Source organism: Pelmatolapia mariae, linkage group LG6 (genome assembly GCF_036321145.2).
Source record: "Pelmatolapia mariae isolate MD_Pm_ZW linkage group LG6, Pm_UMD_F_2, whole genome shotgun sequence".
Lineage (NCBI taxonomy): Eukaryota > Metazoa > Chordata > Actinopteri > Cichliformes > Cichlidae > Pelmatolapia > Pelmatolapia mariae.
Window position 1 is genome coordinate 29,280,137 of NC_086232.1, and position 21,417 is coordinate 29,301,553.

At 38.8% G+C, this 21,417-nt stretch overlaps 1 protein-coding gene across 2 annotated transcripts in view; it reads left to right on the forward strand.

Moving 5' to 3' along the window:
* evi5l (ecotropic viral integration site 5 like) overlaps positions 1 to 21,417 on the forward strand; it is a 41,662-nt gene that overhangs the window by 8,770 nt on the left and 11,475 nt on the right. The window contains exons 2-18 of one of the 2 annotated variants that reach the window (XM_063476519.1): positions 4,555 to 4,921; positions 8,405 to 8,594; positions 9,457 to 9,681; positions 10,557 to 10,631; positions 10,872 to 10,997; positions 11,233 to 11,376; positions 11,533 to 11,622; positions 12,405 to 12,502; positions 12,768 to 12,828; positions 12,920 to 12,973; positions 13,505 to 13,537; positions 14,381 to 14,521; positions 18,177 to 18,293; positions 19,782 to 19,922; positions 20,016 to 20,192; positions 20,637 to 20,783; positions 21,256 to 21,351. In XM_063476519.1, the coding sequence (XP_063332589.1) occupies positions 4,680 to 4,921; positions 8,405 to 8,594; positions 9,457 to 9,681; positions 10,557 to 10,631; positions 10,872 to 10,997; positions 11,233 to 11,376; positions 11,533 to 11,622; positions 12,405 to 12,502; positions 12,768 to 12,828; positions 12,920 to 12,973; positions 13,505 to 13,537; positions 14,381 to 14,521; positions 18,177 to 18,293; positions 19,782 to 19,922; positions 20,016 to 20,192; positions 20,637 to 20,783; positions 21,256 to 21,351 (2,157 nt within the window). In that variant the 5' untranslated portion in view covers positions 4,555 to 4,679. The remainder of the gene's footprint in view (positions 1 to 4,554; positions 4,922 to 8,404; positions 8,595 to 9,456; positions 9,682 to 10,556; positions 10,632 to 10,871; positions 10,998 to 11,232; positions 11,377 to 11,532; positions 11,623 to 12,404; positions 12,503 to 12,767; positions 12,829 to 12,919; positions 12,974 to 13,504; positions 13,538 to 14,380; positions 14,522 to 18,176; positions 18,294 to 19,781; positions 19,923 to 20,015; positions 20,193 to 20,636; positions 20,784 to 21,255; positions 21,352 to 21,417) is intronic. The other variant, XM_063476520.1, reaches the window with a different exon arrangement.

Below are 21,417 nucleotides of genomic sequence, written 5' to 3' on the forward strand. Positions count from 1 at the left end.
GTGTATGTCAGCTTCATGTGCTTCATGTTTTTCAGGCCAATGAATGTTTCTCTTTAATTCTAATGCCCTGTGACAGAGCTGAATTTCTTCATTGCGCTGTTTTGGAGTTTTTCAATGTGAAGACTGTTTGATCTGAGTTAGTTAGTTATGATAGTTTTAATGAATTCACTACACCGCTGTTGTTGGTTGGGATTAAACTGACTATGAATAGACGGATTATACAGATTATTAGCTGACCAGCAGTTATACTGTGTGTGTGTGTGTGTGTGTGTGTGTGTGTGTGTGTGTGTGTGTGTGTGTGTGTGTGTGTGTGTGTGTGTGTGCAAGCTTGGGAGATCCAGAGGAGTCAACTGTAACCATTTTTAGCCACTTTACAGAGCAGCACTACTGCTGTTGTTCTGCACAGACACACTGTGTCAGTCCCTTCATTTCTGCAGCCCAGTCCCACACCACAATATGTAATGTCTGTGTTAGTCCACAATGCAAAACAGTTTATTTTCAACTTAAAGACCTGCAAACTGTGAGATGCATACCTGTTGTTGTTGTTGTTGTTGTTGTTGTTGTTTTAGCTTGTTGTAAGGACAAAACTCATCTGACATCCTATCAAAATGCAAAGTGCAGCAGAGTGAATGTTGTGAATGAGCGTCATCTTCTCCTAACCCAGACTAATTAGTTTTTTGGTGCTTTTTAAATGGAGGTTCATTTCCCCGCTTGGTACGGTTCATTTGTGCAGATGCAAACAAAGTAATCAAATTTGGGCGCAGGCCCAAACAATCGCAGCGAGAACATTTGGAGTCAGTGGTGTCAGTCCAGGTCCAAACAAACTCCAAACACTGAACCCAGTGGCACGCTGCAAGTTTCTGCAAACACCTTCTCATAGCCAGTATGCATCTGAGATGTGATAGAGTACCATGAACATGCAGAATGTAGCAACTAGCCCTAAAATGAACCAAGGGCTCACTAGTCCAAAATTGTCCAGAACACAGCACCTTCTTCATGCATTTATTTTTGTTGCTTTTGCTGAGACACATTTGGCCAGTAAATGGACACACCTGGTTTGTAGTGACTCATTTTGTTTTGGAGTTTTCTCTGTGAAAATAAACTTAACCACAGGAAAAAGCTACAAGTAGTCATGTCCTGATTCTAAAAAATTTACAGAGAATTTGGGTTGTCAGATAGTCAAACAAAACGGCAACTAAAATGTAATCTTAAAGTCATGCAAAAATAAATATAATTCTACCACACACATGTGCTCTACAAATGTGTAGCATTTGAGTGAAAGTGGGATTTTTACACACATAGAATAGTTTGTATTTGTATATGTGTTGAGTGAGTATTTGATTTGCTTGTTTTCTTTGGTATGGGTAAAAATTTTTACACTGGCCTTCCATAGCCAGATATCTTAAGACATATTAGGATGAAAATGTGGGAAATCCAAGGTCAAAATGTGCTGTCTAATAGAAGTGGGAATCATTGTTATTGTGATAAAAAGCATTTTGATTTATTGCTTCAAAATGGGACTGTAAAGCAGGCACACTGACCAACACTGCTATTACAAGCTGTCATAAATGTTACATTCACCTGGCCAGCTAAACTGTTTGTATTACAGTCATCTAGCTTAATTGAAAAGGTGTAGACTATTGTACTGTTAAAGGTATTTTGAGCTTAAAATGGCATTCAGCAGTCGCTTTTGTTACTTGTTTTGAGCAAGTAAACAGAAGTCCTTGTTTTACAAAGCCTTGTATCGACTAGGTCTGCACATAACGTAGGTGATGAGATTGTGTTACTTTTTTAGCTTATTCCAAATTGGAAGCTTTGTGTTGAGTTTTAATTTAGTTTAGTTTATTTTGAATGAACGTTAGCTTTGCCATACTTGGCTAACATCCTCTGTATGTGAGATGAGATCTTATGTTTGCACTACTCCCCAAGTACTTTACTTTCATGTAATATTCCTTACAAATCCCACATGTCATATTCATATGCTTCATGTTTAAAAAAATAAATATGTCTATGCATCTGATTCAAATGTGGATGATACTTTTCAGATTTTTTTTTATTTTTTATTTTTTACTTTCCCTGATCCCTGCTTCCATCTTGGGTTTACCAACTTCCTACTGTGCGACTGACGTTACCTCGCTAGAAAAATCATTAACCTCAACGGCACCATCTGGTGAAGTGAAAAAGTAATTGGTTTTATTATTCTACTGCTGACAAGTTACTTTTTATTTGAAACTATATGATATGATATCGATATCTGGTGTCTTTGTTTCAACACAGCATCGCCATGCGTTATATCATTCGATTGCTGTATCGATTTTCTTTTTAATTACCCAGGCTAACATTAGCTAGTAAAATATTACATTTATGCCGAGCTTGTGCTTTGTAAGGTCCTTATCACTGAAAGTATCAAGCACACAAACGCACATGTAGCTTCTTTTTTTTCTTTTTTTTTTAATCCTTTATAAAAGAAATTCAACTACAGCTCAAAAAGCATCAACAATCTGCTGAATGATAAAGCCTTTTTTTCCTCCTGGGAAATCACACCTCAGTTTATCTTATGAGGAATTCAATTAAAAACTGCCCTCAGCCCTTCTATTCCAAACCAGCGGTGTCAGCTGCTCATAAACTGTGTGAAATCTGAGTTTATCTCTCTGAATTTACTCTATTAAACAAATCAAATGAATTACAGTCTGGTTTTAATAAATTCCTCAGCTGCTTGCAGTCATTTTGTGGCACTGTTTCTGAATGTAGATGAATGTGTAACCATGTCTTAGTCCTTCTGAAAGCTGTGCAGTGTGATCTTAACCGAATAACAGTGTAACAAGTAATGTGCAGTAACTTTTTGTTGTGATTTTTTTTTTTTTTTTTTTTTTTTTTTTTTTTTTTTTTTTATATGCTGACAGGTCGATTCTTCCCTCTGATGGAGCAAAAAAACAAAAAAAAAACAAAAGTTGTGATTATGTCTGTGTAAACCACATTAGAGCGCTCAAATCTGTGTCAACATATCAGCATCACTGGTTCCACTCAGCTAGGCATGGCAAAACCACCTCTCTGATCACAGAGTTCAGAGAGTGATACAGAGTCTAAGAGCCACTGCCATAAACATGTAATATGTATATGTTAATAAATATAGAAAAAAACAGTTATTACTTATATGTTCAAAATAAAGATTTGATTGATTGATATTTTTACCTTCAGAAAACTATAAAATCTGCTTTGATAGTCTTGTCAGAAACATATTGGAGGATAAGATAAATATTTGAGCCACGCAGCACCAGACAAAGTCTCTAAATAACACTTGTTACAAAGTGGAAGCAGGATAAAGAGAAAATTAGCTTCATACTTATTGATTTCTGACTCAGAAACTTGATTATTACTATAACTCATTGTTCTACACCAGACTATCAGCTTCACCTTCTTTATCCTTCATAGAGCAGTGAAACGAAATTTACACCCCAGGGGCCAAATCAACCCAGCAATAGGCTGCCATCTGGCCCTCAAACAGTTTTCTATTTTACTAAATGAAACTGACTGAAGAGGTTCAAAGCTATGTTTAATGTTGTGTTCAATTTCAATGTAACCACAGTATTTGTACCTGTAGCTTTAGAATAGATAGAAAGAGATTATTAGGTGTGGGTGACATAGCCTCCAAATTATATCACTATATTTCAAGGAAATTATGATAATATTTCTGACAGTAATGGGGGGGCGGGATTATTGGAAGCACTTTTTTAGTGCTTCCAGTTTACAGGCAGTGGTATTTATTAGTGTGAATAAAAATAAAGAACAGTTTCCATCCTTCTTTTCCACTGAGTTAATGCCATGTTGACAGGCTACCTGATTCAAAGGGAGAATCTGTTGCTACAAGGCAGCAGCAGTACAGTGCAATAGCAGTGACACTTTAAAATAAGAACCAAATTAGCCTTCGTACTGTTTTCTTTGTAAACTTTAAATCAAATTTGCATAACTGCTAAATACTTCAACAGAAAAGTAACTTAATCATGTAACTCCTGAGGAGTCGGCACAATAGTGTGAAAGTTGAAAAATATGTTGTACCTGGAGTGTTTGATCTTGAGTTGAGCTTGTTAACAGCTGCTTAAAGCCCACACATAACCAGCTAGCATGTCTGCCTTCATAGGCTAGATGTTTTTGATGGTGTGTTTTTTGCCTCAAGTGATGAAACAAGTTTGTTGTTTCCACCTTTAGCAGGAACAGTTTTGTTGCATATTTTGTAAAGCGTTGAGCTTTCTTGGAGGTTGTTGTAGTAACTCCCTGCTCCTTTTTTACTAAATTGTCATCAGAGAGTCACACTCGGCTCTCCTTGTTAGTAATGCCTGGGTTAATTTTGTCATTGTGTGCACTAAGGAGCATAAACGCTTGATATCGTTTGATATCATGATCTGATACTTTCATATTGTATCATTATACTGGTATTATCAGGCAATATGGTATGGCACCTGTGTATCAAGTTAATAACAATGACATAAACTAAACTATGTTTGGTTTTTATTTATTTAGCTTTTGCTCACATACATTTCTTTTAATTCTTGGCAGGTTTGAGGACCTCTGATCATATAGGCTTGCCTGGTGGCCAATCAGGCAACAGCCAGGCTCACTAAGGAGACGTTTTTTTGAGCACATCTGCACTGCTTCACCCACTTCACGCCAACCTCAGCGTCATGTCTATCCCCAGCGGCAGCCCGGAAAGAGAGGGCTCTGGTGGGGCTCCCCCTCAGCTAGAGTGCCCTTCCTCCCCACCTGGCATGGATCCAGATCCCTCATCGAATGGCAGCCCTGTGCTCAGCCCAGACTCCTCTTCCCACGATGCAGTGCTGTCAGCACCTGCAGCCTCCCCAGCAGACTCCGAGAACCTGAGTCCTGATGAATTGGAGCTGCTAGCCAAACTGGAGGAGCAGAACAGGTATTCATTGTTGTGTTAAGCTTTTGAACTGAAAACACAGCAGTTTTTTAGCTTCAATGTGGCCCAGGGTTTGTTAACTATTTGACTTTTTTTTTCTTGTATAGGAAGCCAGTCATATTAAAGTCTTTGTAACAAACTTTGTAGCACCATATCAGACTAAATTAAAAAATTAACCTAAAGAAACGAAATTAAAAAAAACAGCGTGAGAGCTGCAGGTTTAATTGCAGTTTTCATAAGAAAATGAAAACTGCATGTTTAAGAACCCTGTTTATGTTTGATGCACTGATTGTTGCATGTGCAAAGTGTTATAGCAACACAGCATAGTTATCAGAATGGGGTAGTCTCTTTTTGCAGAAAATCTTCCCCAAAAAATCTGCTTCTGCTTTGATTTAACACGGAGATGCCTGAAGAGATTCGCCTGTTCACAGGGAGATGAAGCTGAAAAGACACTAAAGCGTATTGCATGCCAGCAGTTATGACTTCACATTTGGCACACACCACTGAGCACAAGGACAACAGCGAGGATGAACTGCTGTTAGAGTCACCAGGCAAATCTAATAAAAAACACTTAAAAAGATTGGCAACTTTGGCCCAAAATAAGCATTTTTTTTTCTCTGCAGATTTACTACTACTCACCACTCACTCGTACATTGTCAATATCTGCCTCATCTCACCTGAAACTCTGAATGAATGTCTTGCTAATTGAAAAATTGGAAAATTACCATTATGTTCATGCCTGTGAGTGTATGTAAACTTCTTACCACAACTGTAGATACTGTGAAGGAACGAGCTGGTTAGGCATGAAGTCACAGAGCAGTTATAGAAAAAGTAGATTTTATTTTATCTAAAAATGCCAAAAAAAACCCAACAAATTTTTACAAAAGTTAAAATATTTTTATGAATCCTTGAAAGAGATCAAATAAATAGCTAAACTCAAGTTGTGTTATATAATCCCGTGTTCAGTGTTGGGAAGGTTACTTTTAAAATGTAATCCACTACAGATTACAGAATACATACCCCAAAATGTATTTTGTAACGTATTCCGTTACGTTACTCATTGAGAGTAACGTATTCTGAATACTTTGGATTACTTAATATATTATCATGCTTTTTACAACTACATGACTGTACTATTGCTGTGTGATTTATTACTATTACTGAAGGCTACTCGCCATACCAATACAACTAGATTTTTAAATCTTAATATAAAATGAGTAACAGTAGGGTGGACATTAGGTAAGGCTGCACTTTTTGCGGCGATCACAAGCTATTCAGCACGTATATAAAACAGGTCCCGTAGTAAAGGGACCTCTGGCTAATACGTCGGGTTGCGTGTCGGGCTGGTAACCGAAAACTAGCTTTACTTTGTTGTCTGGGTCAACTTTGCTAGCGAGAGACAGAGAGAGGCGTTGAAAGGCTGCTCCAACAGAACTTGTTGTTTCGGAGAAAAACACAAACACAGTGTACAGTCGAGTCTTAATAGCTTACTTACAACTGGACAACACTGCCCATGAGGCTACATTCTTTGGGGCTATCCCTGTAACACTCTGCCTATTGCCTTCATATTAAATAATTTTTTGAACAATAATTTTTACAAATATTTTGTCACGTCATTCTGCGGGCCGCAAGTAGAGGTGACATGGGCCGCGACATTGAAACACAGGCATTAGAGGCTCTTAATGCGTGTTTTGTTTGGGTTTCCACCGGTGTGGATTTACCAAAAATAGAGGGGACAGCCTAACATATGAAACAGGAAAAGACCCCTGTGTAATCCCCTTTTTTTTTTTTTTCTTTTTTTTAAACGAAGTAACTGTATTCCGAATACCACCTTTTAAAACGGTAACTGTAACGGAATACAGTTACTCATATTTTGTATTTTATATACGTATTCCATTACTCCCCAACACTGCCTGTGTTAATATTACAACTAACTGCTCAAATAGAACAGACCCAAAAATCAGCCTAAACAAACAAAAGACTGACCCAACAACCAAGACACAAAGGAGAGATAAAAATACTGCCTCATCCGATCAAATGAGAGACACAAGAGGAACATACACTCTAACAAATGAATTCATTAGAAGGAAACAAACCCAGCAGTTATAGTAACTGTAATAGTTACTTTATCTTAACATTAATTAATTAGAACTAAAGTCAAGAGTCCAAGGAAATAGTCCTGGATTCCTGGGGATTCCTGGACATCAGCAGCTAAACGGACTCCACGGCATACTAAGGTTAAACTGTGTACCACAATAGAACTAAGGTATTTCAATAAATGCTAAACAATTACGAGAATGATGTGCGATATCAAAGATTGTTTTGTCAAGTTTGTGTTCGTGGAACTCAATTATGATGAGAGGTTCCCTCCAGCAAGGAGCCTTCGTGGTGGTACATCTAGATAGAAATTCGCATTGAAATAACCATTTTTGACATCCAAGTGTAATGGAGTCAGACATGATGGAAAATAGGATTTATAGCAAATATAAAACTTTTCTGGTTTTCTGATTAATACAGCTGAATTGTGTAGCCTCTGTTAATAGTCATGATAGCAGGAGGGTCACGTGAACCACAATGGGGTTCACTCAAGACCAACTTAGTTAATTTTCTTTAGAGAATAAAATTTTATAATCAAAAATGATTAAAATAAGATATTTTGCAATTTCTATGTTGTGTGTTACTTCAGGAAGCTCTGTGTTTCAGGATCTATTTTTCCAGGGATAAATTTGAACATTTATTTTCTTGGCTTCAGAGAAAATAATTGTTTTTTTTATTCAAGGTTGAGGTTAAATCTGTGTTAGGTAATGTTTAATCCCACACAACCAGGAGCACTAGCCTTTGCATTGGAATTTGTATTTATTAATGTGTTACCTTAAATAATGCGCCACTGCAGAAGGAGTGTTTTCATTAGGCTGTATTTACTGCCATCAAGCTAAAATCTCAAGAAATCACTTTGAGAAGAAGAACAACAGTAGCACATTTTCAGCTTCACAGCCAGTCCCAGCAGAATGGTCAGAGTGCTGGACGGAGGTGTAACGTGACGTAAAAGAAACAGACATTTGAGGTCAAAGTGAGACTGAACCTTGGAGTAAAGAGCTGCCCTTCTTAATCACATCATCTGTGCATTTTGCTGCCCTGCTATACAGCAGACTCCACAAGGATTTAAAGGAAATCACTCGCCCCAGCCTATATTTGAGTTTGAGTTCTTCCAAATTCAAACCTATAGTTCAGGAGCATTTTAGCTTTAGCTTAGCATATAACCATTAAACCCCCTTCCCACCTAAATAAATGAATAAATAAACCAAGGGGAACAAGCCTTGCAGCTGCTGGTGCCTCTCTAAATTTAGCATTTTTTGCAATGTCACATTCTGCCTCTCGCTCTCGCTTATCTTGGCTTAACTCTCCAGTGTGTAACATAAATAAGCTCTCCTGTGTGATCAGTCATAAATTCAGCTTCCTGTTCTCATAATCTGTGTCTTCACGCAGGTTGCTGGAGGCTGATTCCAAGTCCATGCGGTCAATGAGTGGCTCACGACGCAACAGTGGCTCCTCGCTGGTCTCCAGCTCCTCGGCCTCCTCAAACCTGTCGCACCTGGAGGAAGACACGTGGATCTTATGGGGCCGCATCGTCAACGAATGGGAGGAGTGGAGACGCAAGAAGGACAAACTCCTGAAGGTGAGGGGAGAGTCTGGCACTTGAAGTGGAGAATGAAGTATTTGGAAGGCACATGTGGTTTTTTTCCCTGAGAATGAGTCACTGAGTGTGATTCAAAATAAGAACACCAGTAAGGAGATTATGAGCCTCCTCATTTTATTTTTATAGTTGGCGGGTCAGATTTCACAAGTCGGTTTTCCAATTTGTTTCCTAATGTCTGACTCATATTCTGTTTTTGCTTTGTTTTTTTTAAGTGGCTGGTTGGTCATTTATAGCTTTGCTCTCAGACTATGACTGGTTTATTTCTATTCGTGAAGTCACAGTGGGTGTCCTTTTTCTAGCTGTCTGCAAGTATGCTCAAAAATGTCTCACAGTGTTACCCTCAAATTCAGCACAAACAAAAACACTATTGGTATGAAGCTGTCTTTTTTTTGTTTGTTTGTTTTTAATACAGTAAAATACCAATAACCCCCTCTATCTGCCCTCTGCGTCCCATCCCTCTCTTTGTCTCTCTGTGTCCTCCATCACAAAAAGACTAAACCCCAGGGAAGACGAGACGGACGAGAGAGGACACAATAAAAATGAGTCAGGGGAACCTGGGAGCTCACACAAACCAAGCAAAAATCTATAAGCAGGCTATAAATGCTGAAAATAGAAAATAGCAATCCATCATAATTTACAACTGAGTGTGATTACAAAACGATGCTAGATTGTCCTTGTAAATATAAATCTGTTAGCATTTCATAATTGAGTTTGCGTTGATGTCTTTTCTTCTGAGGTGCTTTAATATCTGTAAAATGGCATCTTTCAGTATATAAAGAGGCTGGGTATTAATAAGTACTCTATTTTAATATCACTCGTTTCACTCTCTCTGTCTTTCCAGGAGTTGATCAGAAAGGGCATTCCTCATCATTTCCGGGCCATCGTGTGGCAGCTTCTGGGCAACGCCACGGACATGCCGGTGAAGAACCAGTACTCTGAACTGCTGAAGATGTCCTCCCCCTGCGAGAAGCTAATCCGCAGAGATATCGCCCGCACCTACCCTGAGCACGAGTTCTTCAAAGGTCAGGACAGCCTCGGACAGGAGGTCCTCTTCAATGTCATGAAGGTGAGAACTGCAGCGTTTGATCACCTCAAGGTCTGAATTTATCAGGGGGAGGGGCTTTTTGTATTTTTGGAACATGGTTTATCATCTGTAAAAACGGACTTATTTACACTGTGAGCTTTGAAATATGTGTATTGGTCACACTGGAGAAAAAATAGGACCAAACCAAACATGGTTACAAGCACTAAGCGCTGATTTTGGTTGAGCCGCAGTCTTCAATCACTCTGTAGTGTCACTGTAGCACAACAGCCAGATGAACACAGTCAACTTTCTGGAATTTCCTTCACTTGCTTTCTTAAATGACACATCTACAAATAAATGTCCGGACAAGAACGACTAATATGGATATGTTGATTTGACAGTGGTGTAAAATTATTGTATTTAGCTATTGTATTAATATTTTTTTTAAATTACGACTTTATTTCAGAATGACAGGAAGTGCTGTGTAGTTTTAATGAAACCCTAACATGCAAAACTAAAAGCCATTTTTAAACCTTTAATCTTTCTGTAACAAATGGAAGGATTTGATTGGCTGTGTCTTTTTGATCAGACTGAGTTTTACCTTCATAATGTGATTTTTGTTCCTGGGGAGAAAAACAAATTGCAGAGACACACAAAAATGTGGAAATGTGTTTACTGTCATGGAGACAAGCTTGTTTCCTGTCTGCAAATCAGTCGAGCTCCCTTGTAGCTGAGCTGCTCAGGAAATGAAGGGACCTCTGGTGACTTGTTGGTCCTGTCGCTAGGTCTGATTGTCCTGTCACAAATAAAGATTTATTTTTCTAAACATACAGAACATAGTAACTGAAATCTAGTGTGTGTGTGTGTGTGTGTGTGTGTGTGTGTGTGTGTGCGCGTCTTTTTTTTCCTTTTTTCAGGCGTACTCTCTGGTGGATCGAGAGGTGGGCTACTGCCAGGGCAGCGCATTCATTGTTGGATTGCTTCTAATGCAGGTAATTGTCACACGGTGTGCTGCAGGAAACTGAACCATAAGAGAATATTTTTGCCTCAAGGCTCAGCACATTTTATCTGTAAACAATCTCTTTATTATAGCCACAGTTATTTATGTAGCAGGTCTTTGAAAAATTAAAGTGCAGTTAATTTGTTTTTTGAGATTTCTGTGAAATAGAGATGGTGTGTAATACACAGTCCAGCACAGTTTGATTTCTAACAATCTTCTCGCCTTCTCCCAGATGCCAGAGGAGGAGGCCTTTTGTGTTTTTGTTCGTCTGATGCAGGAGTATCGCCTGAGGGAGCTCTTCAAGCCCAGCATGGCAGAGCTCGGTCTCTGCATCTACCAGTTTGAATATCTGCTACAGGTAAAAAGGAAGCAGGAGCGAGCATCTAAAAACCAATGAATGTTGCAGTGTGAACGCTCCCCACAAAGGGGCAGCAGATCTTTCTTTTCTTTTTTGTTTTGTTTTTTTTAATCTCCAGCACATCACATCCTTTTCAGGTATGTCCTTTTGGGTCTATTTTAGTTTTTTGAGATGTTAACTTTCTTTCCTGTTTGTTTGTTTGTTTGTTTGTTTTTGTTAACTTTTGTGATTTCAGGAGCAGCTTCCAGAGCTGAATGTCCATTTCCGGTCCCAGAGTTTCCACACTTCCATGTATGCCTCCTCCTGGTTCCTCACGCTTTTTCTCACCTTTCTCCCTCTTCCTGTCGCCACACGCATATTTGATATTTTCATGTATGAGGTAAGAAATATACAAAGCATACAAAATATCGAAAGATCGGTTATAACTGTGTATATGTTCCACTTTACTAATTGGGTTTTTCAGATATATTTATATATATATATATATATATATATACACACACACAAATTTATACAATATCTGACCTCTCTGCAGGGCCTAGAGATTATCTTCCGTGTAGGCCTGGCAATCCTGCAGTACAACCAGACTGACCTCATTCAGCTGGACATGGAGGGCATGTCACAGGTACGCAGCTGCAGCTTTGCGGTGCCTTCTGCACAAAATGGTTTCGTGCACAGATTGAGCCATGAGTCAAAGGCTGAACGTCCCACTTTCCTTTTTGCACGCAAGCTTCCTGAGCTACAAATCTAAAGTTATGATCTAATTTGATAAAAATAAGCTGCTCTTGTTTACTTCCATTCAACGTGATTTTATCTGATTGTCTTCTATGAAATGGAACACTGACTTGCTGCTGAATTTTACACTATGTTTGTGTTTAAATTTTGTGCCCGTCAGGCAGCGTCCACAATCTGGATTAACAGCAATTCAGTAGAAAACGTGTAATTTTTTGTTGCTCACTAATAAAAACCTTTTAGATAGGTGAATTTGATCTTGATCTTTATTTCTTATCTTTGATCATTTCTTATCTTTATCTTCCTCACAAAACCTGAGGAAAAAACATTAAGTTTGTACCTGCCAGCCTGTATAGTTCCCGGTTTTTTGACTTGCACTGCAAACTTGAATTAATTTGAATACTGTATATGCTTCCAGTTCCCAGAAGTGCATATACATTTTTACGCATGCCATATGAGACTGTCATTTCATTGAATCACAGTATATTAAAATATCTTAGTTTCTTTTTTTGTTTTTGTTTTTTTAAGCAGCAGCTGCTGGCTTGCCTCAAGGCCTTTTGTAAATCTGTGGCTGTTTTTTCTTCACTCATTAAAAAAAAAAAGCGAGTCTCTGCGTCTTCATTAAATATGAATGACCATCTTTGTCATGTGTGTTTCTCCCTTGGGGTCTGCCAGCATTTCCAGAAGGTGATCCCCCACCAGTTTGACAGCTGCCCAGACAAGCTGATCCTCAGGGCCTACCAGGTCAAATACAACCCCAAGAGGATGAAGAAGTAAGAATGCTCATTAGTCGGCTAACAAATGGTCAGACTTAAAGCTGGAGAGGCTCTATGTAGCCCAGTGAGAGTTTTGTTTGTGTCTTACTAATGCTGAGGTTTCTACTCTTAAGCATGTGCATGGTTGTTGTTGTGCATTTGTGCTGTTTAGGTAACTTTTGAAAGTTGTTTTTCTGCCTTGTTCACCTCAGATCGTTGGCTTTTAAACATTATAGTTAAAAACAAGGAAGGTTGAGGTAACATTACGTTTTCTTCTCCTCAGACTTGAGAAAGAATACACCACCATCAAGAACAAAGAAATGGAGGAGCAAATTGAAATTAAGGTGCTTATATCTTGTTTGTATTGCAATAAAATGTTTGAAAAGTGATGTGAAGCAAACATTTTCCACTTGTCTTCCCTCTCTCTGTGTTCAGAGGTTACGCACAGAAAACAGGCTGCTGAAGCAGAGGATCGAAACCTTGGAGAAGGTGAGATAGGGAGATGTGATTTCAGTTTATCTAAATGCTAATAAACATGAGAACTTCACTGAAATAGAGAAATTGGATGAGGCTGAGCTAACACGCTTCACATTTTGATGAGATCTAGTTAAATTCTGTGTGGTTTGGGGTTTAAATTTACAACTTACGAATATACTGTTGTTGGTTTTCTTTCCAGTGTGTGTGTGTGTGTGTGTGAGAGAGAGAGTGTGTGTGTGTGAGTGTGTGTGTGTGTACCTGCGTGCGCCCGCCTTTTGTGCTGTTTCAGCACGCTGCTTTGAGAAACTGCAGTTGTTAATATTTTCCTCTTCTGTGAAATAGTTTTCTGAGTGATCTCACTGCTGACTCTTTATTCCCTCACAAACATGTCTGTGTTTGGTTTCTCAACCTTTTCTTACGTCCCTCCTCTTGGAATTCATCCTGGTTTTTCTTGTGTTTTATCCTTCCTGGTGACCCACTGCTTTTCACTCTCTTCATCTCTTTATTTTCATCCTCTTGTTCCTTTCCTTCGTTGCGCTGTAGGAGAGTGCTGCTCTTGCAGACAGACTGATACAGGTAGAGTACTGTAAACCACTTTCCCACTGACCTTGCTGTCCTTTGTCCTACTCACACTCTGCTCCTCTACTGTCCTGCACTGCTTCTCTCCCTCTCCTGTAACAGCATCCTGCCAAAAGTGCATGAAAGCTTTTTGTTTACATCGTATATTTGTCTCTAGTCCACAAGACAATCCTTTAATGCCTGAATGCATGTAGTATTTATCCATGATGGAGACCGATGACGTTGTACAATCCCTGCATGAGGCATGTTGAAGTTAAGCTATTACTATCATTAATTTTTATTTGAATACCTACAATTAAGGAAAATGTGAATGAAATGTACATTTATTTGCTTTCTTGCTAAACGCTCTAAAAGGTCTATAAGTGTAAATTTGTGATTTGATATCAAATGTGTTTAATTTAATTTGTACAAAATTATAGAAAAAAAAATACACCAGAAACTTGTTTTCTTCATGGTCATGCTTGAGATCTAATAATTGTTAAACAAGTCAAACAACAGAGACTGAGTTTTAAGTTTTTTATTGCTTTCAGATACAGCCAGGTTAGCTTTCTGTCTGTTTCCATTCATCAAGCTAAACTGAGCTAGTTGGTTGTTAGCTTTAGCTTTAAAGGACAGATGTAAGAGTTTGAGTGATATCCTCAGCTAGCTGATTTACAAGAAAGCAAATAAATCTCCTTACTAAAATGTTGACTCTCCAGTATGACATGAAGCAAAGTTCTCCTTAACCATAATATTGTTGTTTTGCCTGGAACCACCCTTTCCCCCTGCATAGTCTGAATTTGAAAATTGCACTCCACTGACGATTTTAAATGTCATCCTATTTTGGCCGCGCTATTCCAGGGTCAGGTGACGAGGGCGCAGGAAGCAGAGGAGAACTATGTGATCAAGCGAGAGCTGGCGGTGGTGAGGCAGCAGTGCACCACAGCTAGCGAGAGCCTTGAGAAAGCACAGGACACCATCCGAGAGCTACAACAACAGAGGGTAAAAGAATGAATTAATAAATGAACCAAGATAGCGAGATGAACTGTTTCCCTCCTGCCTACAGTCTTTATGTTGTCCTATATTTAACTTACAGATGGGCTCTGTAAGCTGTGTATTTCCTGATAATGTTTTTATTATTTGTCAGATTATTTGGACTCAAAATCAGGGCACAAATGTTGCAAACATTTAAGTGATTTCACTAGAATGCAACACAGTTTGATCAGATTTCGATGTCAGTATATAAAAAGATTTACAACTTAACTAAAAGCTTGCTTTGTCTGCAACTGTCAACTAACCGATTATATCAAAGTTCACTTTGTTGTCAAAGACACACACACACACTGTAGTATGATTGTTAGTATGAGCCAGTCATAGACTGTATATGAAAAAAGGACAAAGCCACTATAGCATCATTTGTGAAGCGCCAAAGTTGCCCTTTTGGCTGGCGCCATGTTGGCCAATTGTGGCAAAATTTGGATTAGGAATCTTCCTGGTGACTGATTTCTTAGTTAATTAAACATGGGGTTAAAAATCTGACTAACCGACTAGTCTAAAACTAAGAAACACTCAGATATTAAGTAAATTTGAGAACCGTTTAATGCCAGAAACTAATAACAAAGGCATTTTAAACACTTAATCAACTTCTTCAACAATGAATCATTCCACTTAACTAGATTAGTCATCTAGTCGACTAGTCGCACACATCCCTAATTTGGATGAGAGAGTGGTGCGCAAACTTGTCAGCTAACTCAAGCAAGTTAAATAAAATATAAGTAAAATATATGTATAATTACAAATATACAATTGTTTCAGTACTAACACAGTGGGGAGGTTCAGCTCAGTGAATTAGCAGGAAGCGATTAGCTGAAGCTGGATTGGTACCCGTCAGTCAGTCTTTGCGGCGATGTTTTCAGTTTTCAAACTCAAACGTTGCAGCTTGGTATGAACAGACTGTCAGACTGACTCATAGTAATGGCTCGTTTAAGTTATCCCATGGTGGGAATGATGTACTAATGCTATATTTTATACAAGCTTGTGGAAAACGGATAAAAAAAACAGTTGAGGCCGACTGCGCCTCTCAAATATGGTCAGACTAGTCAGACTAGCGTTGATTTGTTTCCGATACTTTTCTTTATGCTGCTTTGATAACAAAGTAGTGAGTCACGCATTTGTATTTTCTCACGAACCTTCAAAGAAAATCGGTGATTAACCCATGAGCTAACCCCGCAAAGGTGCAAAGCTCAGCGCCCAAAAATGAAACCGTTCAAGTTCTGTTTTAGCACTCTGACTTAGCAAGATGTTTACAAAAAGATGAGGCACAAAGACTTGTACAGTTTTCACACCATGGAGGTGACCTCATAAACTTTGAACACAAAGGTTTATGAGGTGAAATCTAGTTAGTCTAGCTCTGGAGGAGAGCCAAATAATGTGGAACCTATCACTATCTAAAAAATACATTTGGACGGCAGTGAAGGCAGTCTGACTGTTACGGCTGCCATTCAACAAGCTTTTAGTAATGGAAATATAGTTACTCCCAAAGGACAGACAGAAACAAAAAGAGATGTGAGCCCCAGATAAAACAAACAAAGAGGAAGAAGACATGAACCAATCACACAATGGGCCGTCGAATACAGGCTTCTCTCTTAAACTAGTCCTGGAAAACGAGAAGAACAGAAACCAAACTGAAAACAGTCGTTCCAGGAGCTCCCGACTCAACCTGTACTGAATAAACAAAGCTATGAAAGCAACAGATTGGTAAAGCTTGTGCTGATGGAGATCTGGTGGGATCCAAGACGCCAATGGCTGACCCTCCTGCTCCGCTTTCTCCGGGTTTATATTCGTGCAGCAAGCCATCAGCAGCCAATGAACACTAAGAATAAATCTGCAAAGAAAGAGAGCGCAGGTTCATCAGGTGACAATAAAAAACTGGACCAACAGGCTGAGGTCGCACGTAACACTGATGACGGCTGTAAAGGTTGCACGTGTACATTTTACGGAACAGCTGTTTGTTGTTTTGAGTTGCTGTACGTGTGATACACAGCCTGAAACTTGTTTTGTTAATGTAGCATAGATTATTAAAACATATGGTTTCACTTAAACACTGAAAGAAAAGCTAATCAAACTGAAATTGGTGCACAGTACTGTAAAGATAAAAGAAGTGATCCTACATTATAGGATAACTGATTTTTGTTTTTAATTCATTCAAGTTCTGTGAGTCTGTGCAGTTCAGAGGCAGTTTACCGTGTAACATTTTGAGTGCAGGACTTTCACTTGTAATAATTATTTTTAAATTGACAAAGATTTACGTTTAACAAAATATATATATATAATTTTTTTTTTTACATATAATATTGTTAAAGGAAAAATCTAAAAACTGACTTTCCAGATATTTTTATATGTACGAGAGACTCTGTTTCTCTACTGTGAATTTCTAGTAAATATGGTGTTTAGTATAGTATTTAGTATTTAGTGCCACATTGGGTTTAACAGAGAACACCCACGTTTGCGTTTCCACATGCATGAGTAAATGTATGCATGTCAGTTTCTGTATGTTCCGCAACCGCTTTACTGACTTACTCAAAAAAACGTTTTGTGGTCTTTGCCAGTGCTGTTAACCAAAGCTTTGCTCTTAATATTTATAGGCTCAACTCACACCTACCTGTGGGAAGGTGGTGTGAAGAGCAACTGCATGATGTGAAGGGAGCAGATGGTTCACTAAAATGATAATTTGCTTTGCTTTAAAAGAAAAACTCCAGTCACTGATTTTTCTCTAAATGATGTCATTGTTACGTGTGCGTTTATTCCAGCTCAGATTGCTGGTACCCATCACCCACCAGGGTTCACACACCTCCAGACACTCTCAATCTTCTTTGATAACCAAGACTGAAAAGCCAAAAATGACAAATCACAAATCTTGCAGTCACGCTATGTACTTGCCCGATTTCAAACGTTTGTAATTTGCCTCATTGGAAAGTATTTTTCCACTCAGCTCTCTCTTTTTTTTTCTTTGCTGCTTTCATATTCATTGCTTTGCAGTTTCCCCTTGATGTGGTGACATGTTAGTGTACAGTAGCATGCTGACATCACAGACAGCGGGACACAAGTGCACCTTCATGGCAGCTAAATTTAGTTTGTCGGCTGTTTTGAAGGTTGTACCTTTTTACACCGACATTTCTAGGCGTAGGTAACATATTTGGATTTTACTCGCTCACTAGTTGCAGTTGATAATGGATGCTTTTAGATTATTTTTTAGAACAGTGTAAGTCTAACCCTGCTGCTGGGAATCACGTCCGTTTATTCCCCCATAAATAGCTTGTTGATAGGTCATGTTTCCATCTCTCTGTAGAATTCCTTCTCTCCCGTTTCTTCCTTTTTCAGAAAACTAAAGGTAAAAGAGACCGAAAGAGAGGTACATAACACTACCTTGTGGCAGAGTTTTCACCCCTTGCAAGATTGTGGTAATCTTAGCTGAACTGTTAAACTGGTCTGCAAATGAGAGTGAAATGGAAGCCAAGCTCTGTTCAAAAACCTAATATTCTCATCAATAAATAAATATCGGTATACGAATACCAGGTAGAAAAGGCTGCTCAACTAAAACTTAAATAAATAAAAGTTGCCCGACATTATATCTGTAACACTAGGATTTTTGTTTCAGTACACGGAGCAGTTTGTGAGCAATCTGCAGACCCAGCTGGAGCAGTCGAGGCTCCGCGAGGCCGAACTGCTCGGAGCTCTGAAGGAAATGCAAGACAAGGTGCTCGATCTGGAAAAGGTGAGCTCACAAACATGCTTTTTTTTTTTTTGAAACTGTGTGAAAGAGAATAGAGTGTGAACAGCAAGCAGACAGAAGGCGTGTGATTCTGTGAATGTGGTAAAGTCTGTCTGACCGTTAACCAACCTGTCTAACGTTTAATCCAAACACTCAAACAAATGACAGACACGTTCCATTTCTCAAGCTTTCATTTTCACTTGATGAGGTGTTGGAACACAAACGCTCTGCTGCTTCCCGATGAAGATTTTACTGAAAATTAACTCAAAACTGGACAAATCTTTGTTTACTTATGCAGCGTTTCAAAGATTGACGAACCTGCTGGTTTGTAGTCAGGAGGTAAACATGCTAATGTTTTTGTTAGTGGGTTGTTGCACCACTTTGGTTAAGAGTGAAACAACCCCACAACTGTCTGATGTCTGAACAACATTTCGTATATCAGATAGTTGTATTAAACTATTTCTGTCCTTCTCATACTACATTTAATAAGTCTGTCGACTCCTGGTCGTCAGGCTACAGATGCCACTGATCCAGCTGTGGTTTCTAACCAATACCTGAAAAATTATGTAATTAGTTTCCTCTAATGACATAGTGTAGTGTAGTGCTGCTTAGAAAATTCTTGCTTGTTAGGCATGGTCACATTTAGCAAATATAATACCTGATCAAAACTGAGGTTTTCATTCAGCAGCATCACAAAGCAGGTCAGTCGCTACATCGGCCCCCTCGTCACCAATTTCAAATTATCTGCTAAAAAACTTGATTCTGTTTTTGACCAGCATTTGAATGCTTAGTGAGCTAAAGCTTTTTTCTTATCTAAGAAAAACAACATTTCCTGTCAGTCAATAATTTGAAACTGAACATGTCTAGATTATTTTATCTCCCATTAATGTGCACCCCTCAGTCTCCCCTGGTCCATCTTCATTTGAGCCAGAAGTTCTCACCACTGCTCACACATCAGCCCTATTGTTGCTTTCTTTTAGTCCTGTGAGATTGAGAATTTTAAAATTAGATTAACTACATGCAAAGCCTCACGTGACCAGGCTCGTGTTTAGATATAGCAGATCTGCTGAGACCTTATTCTAGCAGTCAGCTTCTCTTATCATCTGATCAGGGCCTAGTTCAGCTGTGGTTCACACCACTGTTTGTATGTGTTATATATTATATATTAAGATGCATACAATTCTTTAATGTGTGGTTTCTATTCAAGTGTTACAAAAGTAAAGTTATTGTTTATTATTATTATTATTATTATTATTATTATTATTATTATTATTATTATTATTATTATTATTAACGATAATAATAATAATAATAATAATAATAATGGTACTGTGGTACATTCTGTATTAATCACCAAGGTATATTGTGTTTCACTGAAATCTAATAAGGATTCCCTTCCTCATAAAATCTTTCCCATGTACGTCCTCATATATGCATTAGGCTGCGTGTGTGAATTTGCTAAATTATAGCCATGAAATGTTTACTATCTAGAGGAGCAGTTGCCTGCCAGATGAGAACAACTTGGCGACCCTGCAGGAAGAAGTGAAGCAAATGAAGCTGAGGGAGCTGGAGACGCTGCGCTCATTCAGGGAGATGCAGGAGGCTGTCACTGAGCTGAACCAGCGCTGGCAGGTAAAATGGGAACAGATCTCTCATCTGTTTAGTGGGGTGCATGAGTGCGCATAATGTACCAGCAGCCAGTTACACCTGTCTGCTCCTTCGCAGCATCATATGTCCCGTAGCAGCAGCACTGGTGGTGGGGGCGGGCACTGGAAGGAATCGCCGAAGAAGAACGCCATGAATGAGCTGCAGGACAAACTGATGACGGTTAGGCTGAGGGAGGCTCAAGCCCAGGCGGAGCTCCGAGAGGTTAAACTTAAAGCCCTGCAGCTGGAGAGTCAGGTAGGTGCTGTATAACTACATTGTACTGTCACACTGCAGCAGTGGGCTTGTGAGTCCTTCTCTGATGTATGCATGATTGTGAAGCATAAAAGTTGTCATGTTTGTTTATTTCACACATTTATAAGAATGAATATAACTTGCTGAACTAGGGAAATCAGTCCTGTGGTGTTGGGATATTGCTTTTTTTTGCTTTTTCAATTATGAATGTGCATTGTACCTGACATGCACATAATGAAAATGAAACAAAGTATAACTGAATCAGAACAGATTTGATGTTTGTTAAATTAATTGTTAGACCGTAGTACCACTTCATTCATTGTGGGTTTTTTTGTTGTTGTTTGTGTGTGTGTGTTTTGCACTCTTGGGTTTTAGAAAATTGCATTTTCAGACTTTCATAAATATAAGAGCTCTACTCACCATCTACCATTTAACCTCTTGTTTTAGAACCAGATCCACAGCAAACTGATCGGACGCAACGAGCAGGAACGCTCTGCCCTGCAGGACCGACTCCAGATGGTGGCCAATCAGAACAAAGCTCTGCAGGCCCAGCTCAACGAGATGAAGAGGAAGCAGGCCGAATCAGACTGCAAGGTCTGGATAGTGAAAGGAAGAAAGGAGGAAAGAGAGGCAGAGGAGCAGATTTAACAGAAAAGAGCAGAGTGATGTGGAGAGCAGCATTTTCTTATTATTAAGAATTATTAATAGGAAACTAAAACCTGTAATAGAAAAAGAAACCTTTTGACTGAAGACAAAAAAAAGATGCCTGGAACAGAGAAAGATAAAAAAGATACATGGAAGAGGTAAAGGAAATGTTGAAAAATGGTCTAAGCATAAATTCTGGGGTTCACATCCTGAAAAAGATCAACAGATGTAATAGAGGAAGTCTAGAATGAAAGATGAATGACACAGCAGGATGTAGAGACAATTTATGGTTCTTTACTATCTCTAATTGAAATCCATCAAAAGATTGTTATCATAAATGCTCACTTATTACCCAGAAAATATTGTTTAACTTTTTTTTCTTCCTGTCAATGGGCTTCCTCCCTTCCTGTGATGCGTGTAGAGTAAAGAAGAGGTGATGGCAGTGCGACTGAGGGAAGCTGACAGTATGGCTGCGATGGCTGAACTCAGGCAGAAGATTGCTGAACTTGAGATTCAGGTGTGTGTGCTCGTGTACTTCAGTGTCTGTCTGAGTGCATCCTTGTATAAACATTTGGATCTGTGG